Below are 17,371 nucleotides of genomic sequence, written 5' to 3'. Positions count from 1 at the left end.
AGGGATTTCTGCTAACCCTCCGGCTTCAGCTGACCCAGGCTTGGACCATCTTTCTGGAATGCACATTGGAGTGGCTCCCTCTCCCCTCAAAGACCCTTCCCTGCTGCCCCGAGCTCTCCCACAGTCAAGTTCAGCTTCTTGGCTCAGCACTCAGTGCCTGGGGATCCGTGGCTGCTGTGTGCCTTTGTGTCCTCCTCCAGGGCCCCAGATCTGGGCCGTGCTCATGCAGAAACACGGGTCATGCCAAGGCTGGGCCTTGCTCATGCAGAAACATGGGTCATGCCAAGGCTGCCGGGCTGTTCCCTGCACCTACAACGCCCTTCCAGCCCTCCACGTCCAGCTAGCCGCTGCGTGCCATCCAGAGGCAGTCTGGCCTGGCTGTCTTGCTCAGGTGTGGGCGCTGCTGGGACACCTTTACCTCAGCCCCACGAGTGAGTCTGCGGACGTGCCCCGTAATATTGGAGTCCTTGCCCCCGAGACTCCCTCTTCTTGGGCTCTGGTTCCACAGTACTCAACCGGGGGCACTGGCCAGAGCAAGCGTCCAGAAAGGAGCCAAGACAGAAAGGAGACGGGAGGGAAAGAGCAGGGAGAAGGCAAGAGGACGGCGCTGGGGAGGCCGAGGGCACTCGGGGCTCCCCGGAGAAACACGACAGGCCTGAGGATGGTCTGAATGGGACAAGGGCCTGGTCCCTTCTCCTGGCCAGAGACCTCACACGCCTGCCTGGCCCCACCACTGGGCTCCCAGCATGCGCCTGGCCCCGCCGAGGCCTGGGAGAAGGAGCCGGAGCCCTGCCTTGCTTTCCTCCTGTCTGGGCTGCAATCACGGGCTCTACACCTGTCACCCCACTACCCAGCCTGTGGGTGCCAGCGCCCGGGGCGGGGGACGGGCCCATCCGTCCACACCTCCTGGGCTCCTTGGCCGAGCTGGGCTAGGGGATACGGGCCTTGGGCGTCAGGACAGGAAAGAGCCGGGAGGAAGGCGGGGAGGGGGTGACGGCCCAGGGACCCCGGGCCTGTGAGAAGGGGTGGGAGCCGGGGCTGGGGCAGATGCGGGTGCAGTCGGGGGAGCATTGGAGGAAGCATGCGGGACGCATCCAGGCTCCTCCCCACCCAGGGCCGCAGGGAAGCCCCTCAACCAGACACAGACACCCCGATCCTCCTGGCCCCAGGACGGCCCAGTCAGCAGCACCCTGACCGGCCTGTGGGCCCCTCCGGTCTCCCCCTCACCAGGCCCGGCGCCCCTTCCAGGGCTCGGCGCTGCGGGCACGGCCTAGGGGAGAGGGCCGGCCGGCGGGCAGGAATGTTTGCGGCCAGTGTAAACAGATCGTTTCTGTCTGCCTGGGGGGCGGGGGGGAGGGAGTTGTCTTAGCTTTGTTATGTTCTGAAAAAAAAAGGCAAAAAATTTGGGTCACAAACCACAAACTGTTTTGCTTTCGGCGTAACTGGCATAAACAGGCATTTTCTCTTCGGTTTCTGGCCGGCTGAGGCCTGGGCTGGCTGGGGCTGGGAGCAGGGAGAGAGGCTGAGGGCTGTGCTAGGAGGCCCAAGGCCACCGCCCACCCTGGCCAGAGGGGCTGCGCAGGTAGAGGCCGGGTCCCCCCACCGGCGCCCCCCGGACTGGGGCCTGTGATCTGGCTACACCGCGGAGGGGGCACCAGCCGAGGGCCAGGCCCAGGCAGGGAGGAGCGGGGACCCCGGGAGCTGCGGCCAGCAGGGCGGGCGGACGCAGGTTGCTGGGGATGAAGCCCAGGGAACAGAGCCAGGAGAGGCGAGGAGGCCTCGAGGAAGGAGAGGCTTGCAGCCTGCTGAGGGGCCCCCAAAGGCGGGTGTGCCGGAGCCCTTTGCGGCACTCCAGGGCCTTCCTGGCCAGCTCTGCGCTGTGACAGGGATGGGGAGCACCGGGCCGCGGACGGCCGTGACGGCGCACCTGTGTCTGCCCAGCTCGTCCTGCGGCAGGTGGATGTGGCCGTGTGGTTGGAGTGTGCGGGCGGGGGTGCTCCCCAGGGTCAGAGCAGACGCCCGCGGGCCCAGGCCAGTGCAGCTAGCTTGTGAAGGAGGAGGGGCCTGTGGCATGGGGTGGGGGTGGGGGTCGCTGAAGGACAGAAGAACTGTGGGGGCCGGGGCTGAAGGCCCAGAGAAAGCCTGGTCTGCGGTTTGCACTCAGGCCTGTGGCCCATGGGAGCCATGGAGGGTCCTAAGGCGAGAGTGGCGCCCTTCCGGCTGGCAGAGTGGGTGGAAGACAAGAGCTGGGCACGGCAGGGCCCCGTGGCTGGCAGAGCTGTGCGATTTGTCCACAGACTGAATTGTTCGCGGGGCAGGGCAGGGGGCCTGGAGTGGGTGCGGGCCTGCGGGAGAGCGAGGGACTGGATCGGCCAGGCAGAGGCCACTTCGCAGCTCCGGGAGAACGGCCGGCGGAGACCCAAGTGGGGTCAGGAGCCCAGAAAGTTAGTCTGTGTCTCCAGCTCAGCAAACGGCCCCTCTGTGGCCCACCACTCACAGTCAGCCTTCAGGGTCACGTGCCGTGTCAAGCACATAGTGGGGGGACACACAAGCCTGATCGCCCCGGTGAGGGGGCGCTGGGTCGCCCCGATGAGGGGGCGCTGGGTACCGGCTTCCCCAAGGGGAGTGCAAGTCCACAGAGTTCACATTGAGGAGACCAGCGGCCTTGGGGAAGTGGCACAGGCAGGGGCAGACCATGCCAAGGTCCCGAGGCAGGAACACGCTTGGGAGTCCACCCAGCCCTGGGGGTCCCCATGAGGACTTGGCAGAAGCGGGCCCACTCTGGCGGTTTCAAAGACCACCCAGGGTCCCTGTGGTCGCCAGCGGAGACTGGCAGGAACCATCGGAGGGAGGAACTGGGCGCAGCCTGGGCTGGTGGGACCGCAGGCCCGAGGGTCCTCCAGGACGGGCGCGGCACCTGCTTTTCTCCCCAGTGGCCACCTCCATGCTGGCCTCAGCGCCAGGAACAGGATCTAGGGCAGAGCAGGGGTCTCCTCACGTAATTTTCCTAAGTGACCACAAACGGGGCTGTTGGAAGGACGGAATCCGTTCTCTCCCTATTCTGGAGGCCGGAGTCCAAAGTCCGCTCTCCAGACCGAAATGCAGGGGTCCCAGGGCCAAGCCCCCTGCCAGCCTGGGGGGGGGCTCCCTCCTGCCTCCCCTGCCCCTCCCCCACGGGCCCGCCCCTTCTCTCCTGTCCCAGGGATGCCCTAATCCAGGTGAGCTCATCCCGCCCTGACCCCCACAGAGACCCTTCCTCCAAACAAGGCCTGGTTCACAGGCTCCAGGGCTGGGATGCGGACCTGGACCAGCGACCTGGACCAGCGGTATTTTGGAGGAGAACCATTCAGCCCAGCCCCGCAGGACTCAGTAAATGTTTGTTGCGTGAGTGACAATAGCCTACCCTGCCCTCTTTCCTGCCCTGAACTCTCCCCGGAGGGAGGCCCCTCTCCACGCCTCCCTCCAGGAGAACCCCACGCCTCCCACCGCCTCCAGGCCTGCACTCCAAAATGACTTTCTCCCGGAGACCCGTCTGCTTCAAAGAGGGCTCCAACATTCCCTCCATGACACTGAGCCTGGGGTGCCCTCAAAATGCGGGTGCTCGCCCGCACGGGTGAAGGAAGGATGGAGCCCTCAGGAGTGAGCTGGGGTTTACAGAGCAGAGAAAGGGGACCAAGCCCAGCTGGGCTGCCCAGGCAGAGCGGGGAGAGGGCAGCGCCCGCCCTGGGGGTGCAGCAGGTCGGACGCTAACTGGCTGCCAGGAGCTCAGGCGGGGCGGCAGGGCGAGGGTCTTGGGGAAAGTCAGCACAGGCAGGGGTGCGGGTGGGCTGCACTGCAGTGAGGGGAGGAGGCTGTGAGGGGCGGTGCTGGGCGTGGCCGGTGGGGGCAGCAGGGGAGGGCCTGGAGCGAGGAGGAAAGCCGACCCTGAGTTCAGCACCCAAGGACCCCCGGAAGGGAGCCAGGCAGGGCTCTGTGGACCTTCGGGGGGCAGAGCGTGCACGAGGGAGAGGAGGGCCCAGACCTGGTCTCCAGCGCGGGGAGACCTGGGCGGAGGGGGGTCCACTGCGGGCTGTGCCATACCGCTGGGGCCCCCGGAGCCCCCACGTGAGAGCCCTCAGTCTGCCCGAAGATGGGCACGGTGTCCCTCTCCAACTGGCTCTTCCCCTCACCCTCGGATGCTGACCCTGCCTCCTCCGGGCAGCCCCCCAGTCACCCTGCTTGGAGTTTTCAGCGCATCAAGCGTGGGCAACATGGCGAGGACCCGAGACGACACCACCCGGGCTCTCGGAGGCCTGGCTTCGAGCCTATTGTAGCCAGCACCAGGCCAGGAAACAGAAACTACTAGAAATAGAAAGAAAGATGGGGTTCAGGGTGGGAGACCTTCCTCCCACCCAGAGAGAGCTCTGGGCCTGCCCCTGAGTGCTGCCCAGCCCACCACCCTTCTACCCACTACGGTGCCCCTGCAGAACCGGGGCCTGCGCGGCAGGGCGGGGAAGCAGGCAGCTCGAGCCTCAAGCCCCACAGAGGCCAGCCTGGGGACCCTAAACTTCAGCTCAGAGGACAGAGCATTGGGGGGGACGTGCAGGGCTGAGGAGCGGAGGGGCTTTCTGCTGTCGCCTCCATCTGGGGAGGCTAAGCGTGTCTGTGTGTGCAGCCAGGCAGGTGACACGAATCCCCATCTCTAGCCACAGCTGGCTTCCAGACCCTTCCCGAACCTGGTGGGCCCCCAGCACCCACCCCTGTCCCTGGGATTGGCAGTGAAGGCGCTTCACTTCTCCTGGAAACCATGCCCCGGGGGCCCCTGCTGCCACAGGGCACCCCAGTGCTTGAGGACTTGGTGCCTGAGATTGTCCCAGAGCCGCTGGCCCCAAGCAGGTGGCCGTGGTCACTGCTGAGAGGGTGCAGGCTCTCGGGCTGTCCTCCCTGGCCACACGTCCCTGAGACAGCAGAGCCCGCAACCCCAGGCGCCCCCCCCGCAAGCCCACAGGCGTGTGAAAGAGCAGAGGACTCGGAACCAGGTAAATTTGAATGCTTTATTGGGATTGCGAGCGATAAATGTTAAAGACAAAACCCAAGCAATGAATTTTGCCAGAAATATCAGCATGTTAAAGGGGTCGAGTGGAGGCCCGCACGGCCACTGCCAGATAGACCGCAGCGGCGGGGGAGGTGACATGCGGTGCGGGGCACGTGGGGGTCTTCAGGTGATGGTGCGGGGACCCAAGAGGAGGTCCCGCGGAAGAGAGTTGAGGGGAGAGAAGATGGGCGGCCACCGGCGGGCTCGGGAGTCAGATGGGGGCCCGGGTCGGGATGGCTAGGGACCCCGCGAGAGCTGCTTGCTGGGGGACACAGGGGAGCGTCGGCAGACGGCCCTGGAGCGCCCACCCCACGAGAGGCAGAAGGTAACACTGGGTGGGATGGGCGTCCGGCAGGACGGGCAGGAAATTTGGGGTGCCTCCGAATCTTTTTGGATCTCAGGCCAATCTGTCTGCATCCCAATGACAAGAATTTGGCTCTTTTCAGCTCTGTCCAATGTTCCGAATGGCCCATTCCCGGGACGCCTGCCGAAGGCCCCTCTGAGCCGCTGGTGGGCTGACACGTACCGCCCCCAGGGTCGTGTCAGCCCCGCTACTGGGGCCCAGAAGCCTCGGGCCTCTAGAATGCTAGTCAGGCTGTCGTGCAGGGGGGCTGAGCTGGGGGCAAAAGCGGGGGTGAGGTAAACCTCCCAGCCGCCCGGATCCCCGCCACAGCCCTAGGCGCCGAGATGGTGGCTGCTTCGGTACTGCCAGACCCGTGGGCCTCGGGGCCCGAGCAACCCCAGCCGACAGAGCGCCGTCGCAGCTCTCCTGCTCTGTGGGGCCTGCACCCTCCTGACCTCCCCGACTCCCCGACCTCACCCTGCCTGGATCCCCGGAAGGCCTGCAGAGCTCTGAGCCTCCTGGGGACAAGACAGGGTGCTGAGCAGGCGGGCAAGCTGTCACCGAGGGGCGAGGGGAGGGCTCCCCAAATGCACGGAAGGCGGCCACCTGCTCCAGCCCGATGGAGCCCAACTCCCACACCTGCGGCCCCTTCCCCCCCAGCCGGCCGGGGCCGGCCGGGGGCCCCTTCCTGATGGCCTCCGAGCACCTTCCGGACACCGAGGAGACGCCTCCCCACCCCCTCCTCCGCCCCTCAGGACCTCCGGGGACCAGCCACTGTCCCCGAAGGCCAGGCCGGGCAGCGGCCCGCTCCTTTCCCTCGGGCTTCTCCGTGGGGCCCAGTGGCCAGCGCCCCACGGAGGCCCCACTCTCGACTCAACCCAAGCGACAGGGACAGATAAAAACAAAAACCGAATTGGGACGATAAATGGCGGAGAGCAGGATGTGCGGCTTGGCCGCGGTGGCCGTGGTGGCGGTGGCTTGTGTGGCACTGCTTGGTCTCTGCTCCCCTGTTACGTGGGGCGGGAGTACGTTTAATTTGGTGTGTGAGCGCGTAAAAAGCTAAGGAGGGATCAAAAAAAAAAAAAGGAAAAAAGCCCCAGGAGATACCAATTAAAGGGGGGAATAGATCAATTGGCGTAAATTTGGGTTCCTCATTGGGTCTGTAATTCTGCGCTGTGACTCCTGACCGTCATCGTCCGAACCTCGCGGGACCACTTCCTCCTACAGAGCACCCCCCACCCAGCCCCCACTGCCCCCCACCCGCCCCTCCAACCGCCAGACTTCCCACACTCCCCACCATCGTTGCTGGCCTCCTGGGGGGCCCCTCATTTCTGAGAGGCCCCCAGAAGGCCCGCAAGGATGGTCCCTAGGTGTGCTGGGGGTCCCAGATGTTCCTCAAAGAGCACACCTAGGGGGTCAGGCTCCGGGGTAGGCACGTCTTGGTCTCTGCTCGGCTACAGCCGCCTCCAGCCAGGCCAAACCCAGCCCTCGCTCCGCATGATGGTAGGGGGCACAGATGCTGGTGGGGCCTGGGGGCAGCGGCTCATCCCACGGGGACCGTGGAGAATGCCACCTCCTGCACCGAAGATGGACCGCCCCTCTCCCACCCAAGGAGCGCGTCCCGGGAGTCAGGAGGGGAGCACAGGACATGAAAACCTCACCAATGAGCAAGTCCGGGAAAGGTCTGTGACAGAACACAGACTGCACGGTGCCGGGCTCCCCCGTGTGCGCGTGTGCGTGCGTGGGTGTGGGTGTGCGTGCGTGTGGAAGCGTGTGTGCTTCTGTGCGTGAGCGTGTGCGTGTGCGTGAGGTTGTGTGTGTCTGCGTGTGTGAGCATGCCTGTCGGGGTGTCTGCAGGGGTGCCTGTGGGTGTGTGTGTTTTAGGGTGGAAACGGAGATGTAGAATTTGAGGGCGTGTGGATTTTGGAGGATGCATTTAGGGTGTCTGGGGATCTGTACCGATAAAGTCGATTTCCACAAATTTTGGCGTTCATGTTCTGTTCCCCCTCCTTCGGTCTCCCTGGGAGGCCCCTCTAGCTCCACGGTGACTTTGGGGATGGGAAGCAGCGCGAGGAACGAGTCTGGGGCTTTGCTGGTTTGAGGACGCCCGATTCTCCCCACGGCGCGACCGGAGTTCGGCCTGAGGAGGCGGGAGCCGGCTGCGACCCGGACGTGCCCACCTACAGATCTGGGGTCCCTTCCTTTCTCCTGGAGGGGATGCCTGAGCCACGGCCAATCTGACTCGAGGTCCTGGGAAGAGAAGGAGGGGGGGGGGGCTAATTCTTTCACGATTGTTTCTAAGCCAATTCGGTTCTGGTTTTTTTTTTTTTTTTTTTTTTTTTTAGCCAATTGATAATTTTAGGGTTTTTTTTTTAAGCTAATTAACGTTCCAGGTGTTTCTAAAAAGCCAATTCGTTTTAAGGGGACTAATGTGTGTGTACGAGGGAGGGAGAGTTAGGGGGTTCGTAGTTTCGGTTTTCTGGTTACACAATTTGGGGATAATTTGGGGGTAATTTGGGGGGGATGTTTAAAGCCAATTGAGTTTGCACGTTTCTAGAGATGTTGCTAGAGTCTCCTCAGCCCGATGGAGAGGGCCAAGGAGAGAAGAGCCTGACATGGGGAGGTTGGGGCACGGGGGCCGGGGCTGGGGGAGCCCGCAGAGGGAATGCGATCCCAAGAGGGGTCAGAGGCGGGGCCTGGTGGAACGGCCCCTGGCCAGGAGGAGGGCACTAGGTGGACAGTGCCATCTTGCAGAATTACGCGACATTTTGGCTCACTTCTGATTGCTGGAGGCCTCCGGAGAGGCGCCCCCGTGGGCCGCGGGGTCGTGGGTGGGCAGGGCGATCAGCGGACGATGACGCTTGGCCTCTCTGAACGCCTCGAGCTCCTTGGCGAGCAAGCGACCCCGGCGGGCGCGCAGGAGGGCAGGCAGGCCCCTGCGCAGTCGTTGGGCGGACTGCTTCCAGGTGTCATATTGGAAGAACTTGCCCACGGGGTATCTGGGGAAGTTGTCCTGAGGGGAAGGGGCCAGTCAGGGGGCGCCCAGCTCGTGGGGGGCCCCACAGGGCTCAACGCTCACCCTCCAGGGGGTGTCCACCAGCCGCGCTGTGGGCCCTGGTCCCCCAGCGCCGAGGAGACCCCCTGCAGCCCGAGGCCGGGTCGCCTCTTACCGGAAGCACGGTCGGAGGGGTCGACACGTCCCTCTCGGACTTGGCGGGGGTGGCACAGTAGGTCTCCAGAAGGGCCAGGTCACAACTGCGGAAACAGCATTCTTCCACGATGCCACGGCTGCTGCGGCGGCTCACGCGGCTTGCCGGCCTGCCTGGAAGTCCCACAGGGGGAAGGGGAGCCGCAGTTGAGCACCGGCCCGCACGGTCCCCACGCCCGGAGCTGGCCTCTGGCCGCTGGCCACCCCGGAGAGGGGGCAGGAGAAGAGGAGAACCAGCCGGCGGGGGGTCCCTGCAGCAGCAGCCAGCCTCGGGAGGAAGGGGGACAGAGCGGGCAGGCGGGGTGCCCAGGAAGGACAGGAGTGGAAGTGGGGGTGCGTGTGCTCCAGGACCAGCCCCTGGCCTCTTGCTGCCTCCCTGCTCGCGTGGAAGGTGGACACAGCCTCCTGGTCCCACTGCCCAGGGAGGTGGGGGAAACTGTGCTGGTGTGAGCCCGGCTCGGGGGGCCGCCCACAAGGGGTCCAGCCCCCGTGCTGGGGGGCACAGGGTCCCGTCTTGGAGGCCAGGCTGGGACGCAACTGCTGCCCCCCAGCAGAGCAGGAGCCTGGGCGGCCGCAGGCTTGGGAGAAGAAGGGGCGGACGGCAGGGGAGGAGTGAGGATCTCCAGGAAACCGCGTCCTCCTGCCCTCCCGCCCTCCCCGCCCCTCCCTGCTCAGGCTCCAAGGTGGGCCGCGGGGAAGAGTCCATGGGCAGGCGCCCTGGGGAGGAGGTCCCACGGGCGGGGGCTAGGCCCGGCCCTCCCGGCAGGGGATCCACTCCCGGGGCACCAGACCCTCCTGCCCCCAAACAAGGCAGGCGCGAGAGAGGGCACGGCCGAGGCCAGGGTGGGCGGGACTTCAGAAGCAAGGAGAGAGCAGGAGAACTTGGCAGAGAGAAGCATTGAGATCCCCAGGCTGGCATCTGTGGGCAAGCAGAGACTCCGGAGGGGGGGGGGCCCTGTGAGGAGGGCTGGGTCTGACCAGCTCACCCCAGCCACACCCCCGCCCCCACCCCACTCCCATGATCCGCAGGAGCACTCCCCCGTCCCATGCTATAGTGCTATAGATGAGAAACGGAGGCCCAGCCTTCCGGGGGGCGAGGGCAAGGCCCCACACCCCTGAGGGAGGGGCCGCCTCCAACCCGGGGTCCCACAGAGAGACGGGCGAGGAGAAGCAGAGGTGTCAGGGAAAGCCTGCGGGGGGGGGGGGCGTTGAAATCAAAAGAGAAGCAGGAGGAACAGCCCAAGAGCCCTTGGAGCCGCAGGTGGGCGCCACACATGGTGGCCCAGACCTCAGGTCCCTGTCCCCTCCCTCTGTGCCACTGTGTGGGCAGGCTCTCCTCTCCTCCCCCTCGTGCCCAGGGAGAGCTGAGCTCCCCCAGCCTGTGGGACATGCCACACCGGCTTCTGTGCTCACTGGTCTCCAACCCGTTTTAGCTAACTTTAAATCAGATAGTCCCACTGTCAAAATGTCAGGCACCATGGAAAGGTCGGGGAGGGGGGACTTCAGTGCTCACAGCACTGCCCCCAAGCCCTCCACCCTGCTGGGGCCTGTCCCCTGCCCCACCCCATCCAGCCCACCCTGCCAGGCTCTGCCCCCCACCCCCCCACCCCCCCCACCCCACGCAGATACCACCCTTCCCAGGAGGAGACTGTTCTACTTTGAGTCATACTACGGGAAAATTGGGGGCGTGAGCGCTACCCAGGCACCCAGCAGGTGCCCAATAAATGTGGAAGCAGTTGGGCTCATGAAGTCTCAGAGCAAGAGAGCCTGGGGTCGACCCTCAGCAGTGGCTTCCCTCTGCCTGGTCTCCCCCACACCAGGCGTGCTGGAGGGTTTCCGTGGGCATCTAGGAAATGGTGTGCAGGACTGACTGCAGCATTTACAGAGCACCTGCTGTATGTGCCCTCCCCCGTGCCCCACCGCACACTGAGCTACTTACTGAAGTAAAAGCCGCGGTCCCCACAGACAAACTGGAGGGTGTCCACCAGCTCCCCGCCGCACAGGGTCTCACTGGGGCGGTAAGCAGCAAAGCAGCACGAGGCCAAGGCCAAGAAGGTCAGCAGCACCAGCATCGACTTCCCCATCGGGACCCCCATCGGCATCTGGGGACCGAGAGAAGAGGCCTGAGCCCACCCGTCCCGCCTGCCCGGGCCTCCCGCCCCCCGACGGACACACCAGCCCAGCCATCTTGTGACTCCCAGGTCCGTTTAGCTCGGTTTAGGTCCTCGACACGACCGCTCTAGGTACAGAAATCACACGTGCTCTCCCTGCCCAAGGTGGGGTGCGCGGCAGCCCCGCGTCCAGTGCCTGTGTGTGAGGCCCGTCTCTGATCGGCACTGAGTGCTGGCCAGCAATTTCACGTGGGCGTGATCCTCCCCATGTCACCACGGCAGGGGCTCGGCCACACCCAGAGCTGCAGGGGCCAGTGCTGGACACTGAACCTGGCCTCTGTCCTATGAAGTCATGGGGGCGGGGCCAGCACAGGGCAGTGGCCACTCCTTGGACCTCCCAGCACCAGCCAAGATGGCAGACAGCCCCACCCCACCACAGAGCATGTGCATCCCAGAGGGCCCGCCCCCACAAACAGCAGGGGGTCCTGCGGGGGTGGGGGGAGGGCAGTCCCACCCCACCCCTCCCCCTCCCCCACCCTCCCAGTCTGTGGCTGAGCAAACCTCAGGTCAAGGATCCCTGGTTACCCTGTGGTGCCAACCACATTCCCAGGGACCTTGTTCTCCTGAATGGCTCAGTTTCCCCTCCAGGCTGCCCTGGACACCCCAAAACAAAGGCTAAAAGCCCCCGCTGCAGGGCTGGCATCACACCACCCAGGGCCTCGAGGTCCCTCGGGATCACCAGACCCTCTCCCCACTGGGGTACCAAACCCCACCCTAGGAGCCGGAGGGAACAGGTCAGGCCACCTGGAGGCTGGACACTAGGTCCTCGGGGCCCAATCTGGAAGGACACACCCCCTGCCCCAGGCTGTGCAGCTGCAGGACCCAGGCAAGGGTTAACCAGGTCCCTTCAGGGTTGGGGGCTCAGGAAGGACCTCAGGCTCTCTCAGAGACTCAGTGAGCGGCCCCTGCTCCCTCCGGAAAGTGGAACTGCCTCCACCTCCAGGCAGGCGGCCCCAGCCTGCCCTCCACTGGCCCAGGTACAAACCCCTTCTGGGACGAGAGTCACAGCCCAGAGCCTTTGAGCCCACCGGCACCTGATGCTACCCAAGCCCTGGGCCAGGCAGCCTGCCTGCAAGCGCCCTTCCCAGGCTCCACACCTGGTGGGCACAGGGGTCCCGGCAGTGTGGCCCATCCCAGCCCAGTACCGGGCTGTGGCATGCTAGGCCCAGGGAACTTCTGATGCCTTAAATCGTGCAGGAGAGGAGGGGGATAAGGAGGGAGTGCGATCCCGCTGAGACTCAGGAAGACCAGTGGCCAGATCCCCATTAGGACCTGGAGTGCCAGCCTGCTCACCTCCCCCTGCCCTGGCCTGGCCCCAGCCAGGCTCCCAGGCTGCCCCCACTGCTGCCCCCTTCCAAATTCTAAGAACAATTTGGCCAGCTAGCGACTGGGCGCCGGCCGAGCGGCAGCTGCGTCCTTCTGCAAGCCTGGCCACTCCAGTGCACGGTCGGTCCAGAGCACCCACCGAGAGCCCAGGCCCGACCACGAGAGAGGCACGAGAGGCACGAGGCAGGCAGAGCTATGGGCCAGGTAAGCAAGCCCCGGAGGAGGGAGGGTAGGGGTGAGGAGGGTAGAAGCAGGGAGGAGGGGTGGAGGGGCTGAGGCCCAGGGGCCATCAGCAGGCGGGCAGGCTGGAGCCGGAGGGCAGAGGGGTCCTCGGCTCAACAGCCCTGGTTACCTGCAGCTGGACAGGAGGCTTGCTGGGACTGGAGGAGGAGGAGGAGGAGGAGGAGGAAGCTGGAAGGCTGCCTCACAGGAGAAGCCAATGTCCAGTTTGCAGGCTGGTCAGTGCTCCGGCTTTTATGTCTGAGCCGGCTCCTCCCCGCCGGGGCTCCACCCTACCCCCCACCCCTCTCCCTGCTGACCACTCCCCCCGCCCCCTTTGCTCCCGCCCCCTCCGTCCTTCCAGCCAGTCCCTGCCCTCCTGCACCCCCACCAGCTAGCCCTGGACCATCCCTCTGCTAAGTGCCCCGGGGTGGGGGTGGGGGCTCATCCTGCACCCCCAGCCCATCTAGGCAACAGGCAATGTCGGGGGGGGGGGGCGCGGGGAGGTTAGGGAGGGGGGCTGCTTTACACCTCCTTGTATGGAAAGTTCCATCTGCCCACCGGGCCGGGGCACATACTCTCTGGGGGCTGCACACTCCTGCCCTTCTGAGCTTCCAACCAGCCCCTCTCCCCAGATTCTTGGGTGGAAATGCTCGGGACAGAGAAAGGGGGAGCGCGGGTGGGGGGGGCCAGCTGCAAATGTGGCGCCTGGCCTGAGCCTTTCGCCAGCTCGCCCCCTCTTCCATCCTGGCCCCGCCCACCCCGTCTTCCTCCTTCAGTCTTGCTGGCACACAGTCAACATACCAGGGTGGGTTTCTGAGCCTTGCGCCCCTCCTCATTACCCAACACTCTGGGGGACAGGGCCCTCCCCCACACGGCAACGGACCGCAGACTCTCCGCAACACCCCCCTGCACCCACAGACCGACCAGGAAGTCGCCTTTGCAGACAGCTCACACCTCCCCTGCACTTCCCGAAGCCCCTACCCACCCCCCCCTCCACTTTGGCGGCGCAGGGGAGAGCGCGGGCTGGGCGACGGGGAGCGGGACCCACAGCCCCCCAACCCTGGGCCTGCGCGGGCCCCTCTCCCCACCCGGCCGGCCCGCACGCCGCTTACCTGGAAGCCGGCGCAGCTGCCGCCCACCTCCCTGCTGCGTATCGCAAACCGAACAGCGGGCGTTGGCCCTCCTGCCGGACACTCCTCTGCCAGCGCCGCTCTGGCCGGGTCGCGGGGGCCGAATGTGCGACGAGGCAGAACGGGGGGATGGCTTTTTTTGGGGGGGGGGGACTCGTCTGATTGTTTGGGGAGGGCGGGCTGTCTGCGGGCTGGGGCGGGCCAGATGTTGTACTTTTAGGGGGGGAAAGGGTATCGGGAAATGAGGTCAGCTGTTGTATCAAGGATAGAAGGGGGCAGAGATAGTGGGAGACACAGTCAGAACGTGAAAGGGGGGGGCCGAAGAGAGGGCGAGACGGAGAGAGGGCAGAGAGAGGCGGGCAGGCTCGCAGCGGGGGAGAACAGCGCACAGAGAAACAGAAAGCGTATAATTAATCCACTTCGGGACGGCGAGGCGAGAGGGCGGGCGTGGAGGGGGAGGGAGCTGGAGGCGAGGAGCTGGGGGGGGCGGGAGGGAGCGAAGGGCAGGCTGCGGGAGAAGAGAGCGCGGGCGCCGGGACCAGAGGCCGGAGAGGGGACGGGGGAGCACAGAGAAGCGAGGGCAGCGCGCAACGTCGAGGGCCGGGGAAGGTGCTGAGGGGGGCGGCGTGGAGGGCGTCCCGGGCCGCGGGCGCCCAGCTCGGATTGGGCCGACGGAGCCCTCGGCCGTCGCGAGCCCGGGCCCTGGGAGGGGGTGGCGATGGCGGTGGCGGCGCCGAGCCGCTCGGGATGCGGCGAGGAGGGGAGCGGAGGGCCGCGCGCCGGGGAGGGCTGGGGACAGCGCGGGAGATGACAACGCCGGCGGCCTGCGAGCCGGACTGCCTGCGGGGGGGACCGCCTCCTCGGGCGAAGCGGGGGAGGGCGTTGAGGTAGATGGAAGAGGAGGCGGCGGGGATCCGCAGGCCCGACGGAGCGCGGCCCCGCCGACGGCGCCCAAGGCGGGAGTCAGCAGCGTGGCGGCGGGCGGCGACGACGCGGGACCGCCGGCCGGGTGGAGGCGCTGGCGGGCCGAGCGCGGGCGGGCGTGGGCCAGGAGGCGGGGGCGGCCGGAAGGGGGGGGCCGGGGGCCGGCCTGGCCTCACGCAGCTCCGCCGGAGAGCAGGCGAACTGCGGGCGCCAACGCCCGGCTCTTATAGCCGCGCTACCCCGCGGCGCGGCGCCCGCTCGGGCCCCGCTGGCCCCGCGCCCGCGCCAATGGGCGCCCTCCGGGCGCTGGCCCCGCCCTCCGGACCGCCCCCGCGGCTCGAGCAGGGAGGGGGGCCAGGGGCTGGGGGGCCTCGGGTCCGGGGGCGACGGTGGGGGGGGCTGTGCGGTGCTCGCGGCAAGATTGGGTTGGGGGCGGGGAGTGGCCGAACGCGCAAGAAATCCCGAGTCTCTGTTCTAAAGTGTTGGGCCCCCCCTTTCGGGTTCCCGGGAACCGGGGGTTTCTAGGCTTGCGCGCGCCAGGGGCGCGAAGCGAGAAAGGTGGGCGGCGTCCCGGGCCCTAGCGCCGGCCCGGGACTACGCGGCGGGGGAACCCGATCAAGAGTGAGGGCGCAGGTGGCTCGGCGCCGGGTCCGGGGTCCCCGCGGGAAGCTATAGGGGAAGGAGGAATTCCCGGGCGCGGGCAGGGCGCGCAGCCGCCACCTGCCCGAGCAGGCGCGGCGCCTGAAGTCGCGGCAGCCGGAGCCCGAGCGCCCCCCGGTGCCGCGCGGGAGCCGGGGTGTAGCCGCGGCGGCCGCCAGGTGCGGTTCCCGTGGAGGGCCGGCCCGGCCAGCCCCGAGCGGGGGCCAGCCGTGGGGCCTGCCGAGGCTGCGCCTGGCCCGGGAGAGAAGAGCAGGGCGGGAAACGGCGCTCAAATCCTACCTGCATGACCAAACTCACCGGGGTTCGCGTGAGCAGCTCGCCTTTGGGACCCACCCAAAATATCCGGATAATGATTCCCCCGTCCTCAGTGCGTTGGACTTGTGTAGAGTCGGGTTCAGCCCCGGGGGCCACCACGATAATTTGGGGGTCTGGGGAAACCATCTCCTGGAGAGTTTGGACGACGTAAGAAGTCGTGATTTTCACCAAGTCAAAACCACGCACAAGCCCGGGCGCCCCGCCCGGCCCTCGGCGCCCCGGCCACCCGCGCCTCTCCGAGGGGAAGGGGCCGCCGCCGGCGGAAGCCCGTGCCGGCTCGCCCCCTCTCTCCGCCATCAATCACTGCGCCCGCGCTCGCCGCGCACCTCCCCAAGTGCCCTGACCCGCGGACTTGGAGGCGCTGCGCCGCCAGAACGGGGTGCGCCTCTCCTCGGCGTCCCTCCGACCCAGCGCCGGGCCCTCCCCTCTTCGGGGCCACCGAGGCGCCTTCCCCACGACTGTGATCTTTGAAAGAGCAAACGTAAGCGGCGTCCGTTTCGGGGCGCCAGGTCCCGGCGAGCGCGGCCGCCGAGCCGCAAGCCCTCAGCAGGCTTCCGCGCCCCGTCCTGGTGTCCCCGGCGGCTGCCCGAGGCGGGCGCCAGCCCCGGCGGGACTGTGGCGGGGCGGACGCGGAAGCTGGCCGGGGCCGCGGAGGCGGCGGGGAGCTCACCGCAAAGCTGGAGGCTGGAGGCGGGAAGCTGCGTCCGCGGGCGCGCGAGGAGCCGAGCCAGCGAGCGAGAGCTGTGCGGCGGCGGCGGACGCTGCTGGAGGTGAGCGGGACCCCGGGGGCAGTCCCCAGTGTCCTGGGGCAACGCCCAGTCCGTTGGAAGACCCGGGGACAATGCCCAAATTTGGGGGAAACTGGGGGCAATGCCCAGTCGTTTTCCTGGACGCGGGAGCAGCACTGCCCACGTCCTGGCGGACAGTTGCCGGGCCAAGTGTGCTGGGGAAATAGAGAAATTTCCCAAATCCGAGGAGTTTGGGGGGCCTTCGCAGGAGAGGAAGAGAGGCTGAAATCAGTACCCTCCGTTCGCTGGGTTGGAAAAAGTGCAGAGAGCCGCAGCCTGGCCGGGAACAATGCCCAGATACGGGGGACGCAAGTCAGAGCTCTGTCTGGTTTGCGGCTCAAAGCACGAGTGTCCCGACGCAGGAGACCCGAGGGAGGCCGCGTTGGTGTGGGGAACTGTAATCAGTGACTATATTTGAGACTCAGGATCCAGGGTCCAACTTTAGAGGACCAGGGGACATTGCTCGGTGCAAAGGGTGTGGGGGAGGGAACAAGAAATCCAATTCTAAAATAAGGGGGACCCAGCCTATCGGTCACCAAGCTGAGGGAGAACCCCAGACCAATTTGTGGGAGATAGGTTTGGGGTGACTCGGGAAAATTCTCAACATGAAAAGTGGAGGCGGGGGCACCCTCAGAGACACATTATCTGAAATTGGGAGAAGAAAAACACTGAACCCATTCTGGGGCTCTAGGCGAAATTCCAGTGTGGTGGAGGGAAGTTAAAGACTGACTTGCACAATTTAGAAATACAAAACAGTGACCTGAGAGCTGTGCGGCCAAGGGAGTAACCTCCTTACTTGTGGCTCTGGGGCCAATTCCCAGTGTCCTTTAGAAACTCGAGAAACACTGTCTAAACTTGGGGGGATCCTCGGGTGGGATCAGCACACTTGGGAAATGCAGAACAATCGTGTCTGCTTATACTCTAATTTTTAACTGGTTTCAATTGGTTTGTTTGGGGTGAGCAGGGAAAAAATCCTGTCTGCTTGGTCACTGTCTGCATTTGGGAAACGCTGGCAAAACATGTCCCCAGTTTGGGGGATCCATGGGAATCATCCCACGGCGGCAGATGTCAAAACCTCAGGAACCCCGGGTAATAGCCAGGAAGCTTATAGGACACAGGCCTATAAGACCTAGGGTTTCTAGGATATTTTTTGATCCCTGGACATTTTCATACGGGGGGGGGGGGTATGCAAAATTACCTAAACTTAAGG

The 17,371-nt window shown here is 65.8% G+C and overlaps 1 protein-coding gene across 6 annotated transcripts; it reads right to left on the bottom strand.

Annotated features, from left to right (window-relative positions):
* Positions 1-5,019: 5,019 nt before the first annotated feature.
* IGF2 (insulin like growth factor 2) lies at positions 5,020-16,524 on the bottom strand. 6 transcript variants are annotated; one of them, XM_082749254.1, is made up of 5 exons: positions 16,397-16,524; positions 15,338-15,502; positions 10,565-10,727; positions 8,588-8,748; positions 5,020-8,430 (listed from the first exon to the last, which is right to left on the bottom strand). In XM_082749254.1, the coding sequence occupies exons 2-5, from the start codon at positions 15,497-15,499 to the stop codon at positions 8,191-8,193; spliced, it is 726 nt and encodes a 241-aa protein (XP_082605380.1). In that variant the 5' UTR covers positions 15,500-15,502; positions 16,397-16,524; the 3' UTR covers positions 5,020-8,190. The 6 variants fall into 6 exon arrangements, with proteins under 6 accessions (XP_082605380.1, XP_082605379.1, XP_082605381.1 ...); XM_082749253.1 differs by lacking the exon at positions 16,397-16,524 and adding an exon at positions 16,044-16,175; XM_082749255.1 differs by lacking the exon at positions 16,397-16,524 and adding an exon at positions 16,044-16,175 and having other exon boundaries at positions 8,588-8,739.
* Between the last annotated feature and the right edge of the window lie 847 nt (positions 16,525-17,371).

The sequence above is a fragment of the Mustela nivalis genome (genome assembly GCF_964662115.1).
Source record: "Mustela nivalis genome assembly, chromosome: 9".
Classification (NCBI taxonomy): domain Eukaryota; kingdom Metazoa; phylum Chordata; class Mammalia; order Carnivora; family Mustelidae; genus Mustela; species Mustela nivalis.
This window is presented reverse-complemented; position numbering and strand designations above follow the sequence as displayed.

Excerpts from the sequence above, each read along its gene's own strand:
- IGF2 (XM_082749254.1), bottom strand. The coding sequence starts at position 15,499 with ATGGTTTCCCCAGACCCCCAAATTATCGTGGTGGCCCCCGGGGCTGAA. Across the intron at positions 10,728-15,337 it reads CGGTGAGTTTGGTCATGCAG|ATGCCGATGGGGGTCCCGAT; the intron begins GTAGGATTTGAG and ends CTCGGTCCCCAG. Across the intron at positions 8,431-8,587 it reads CCCCTCCGACCGTGCTTCCG|GACAACTTCCCCAGATACCC; the intron begins GTAAGAGGCGAC and ends CCTTCCCCTCAG.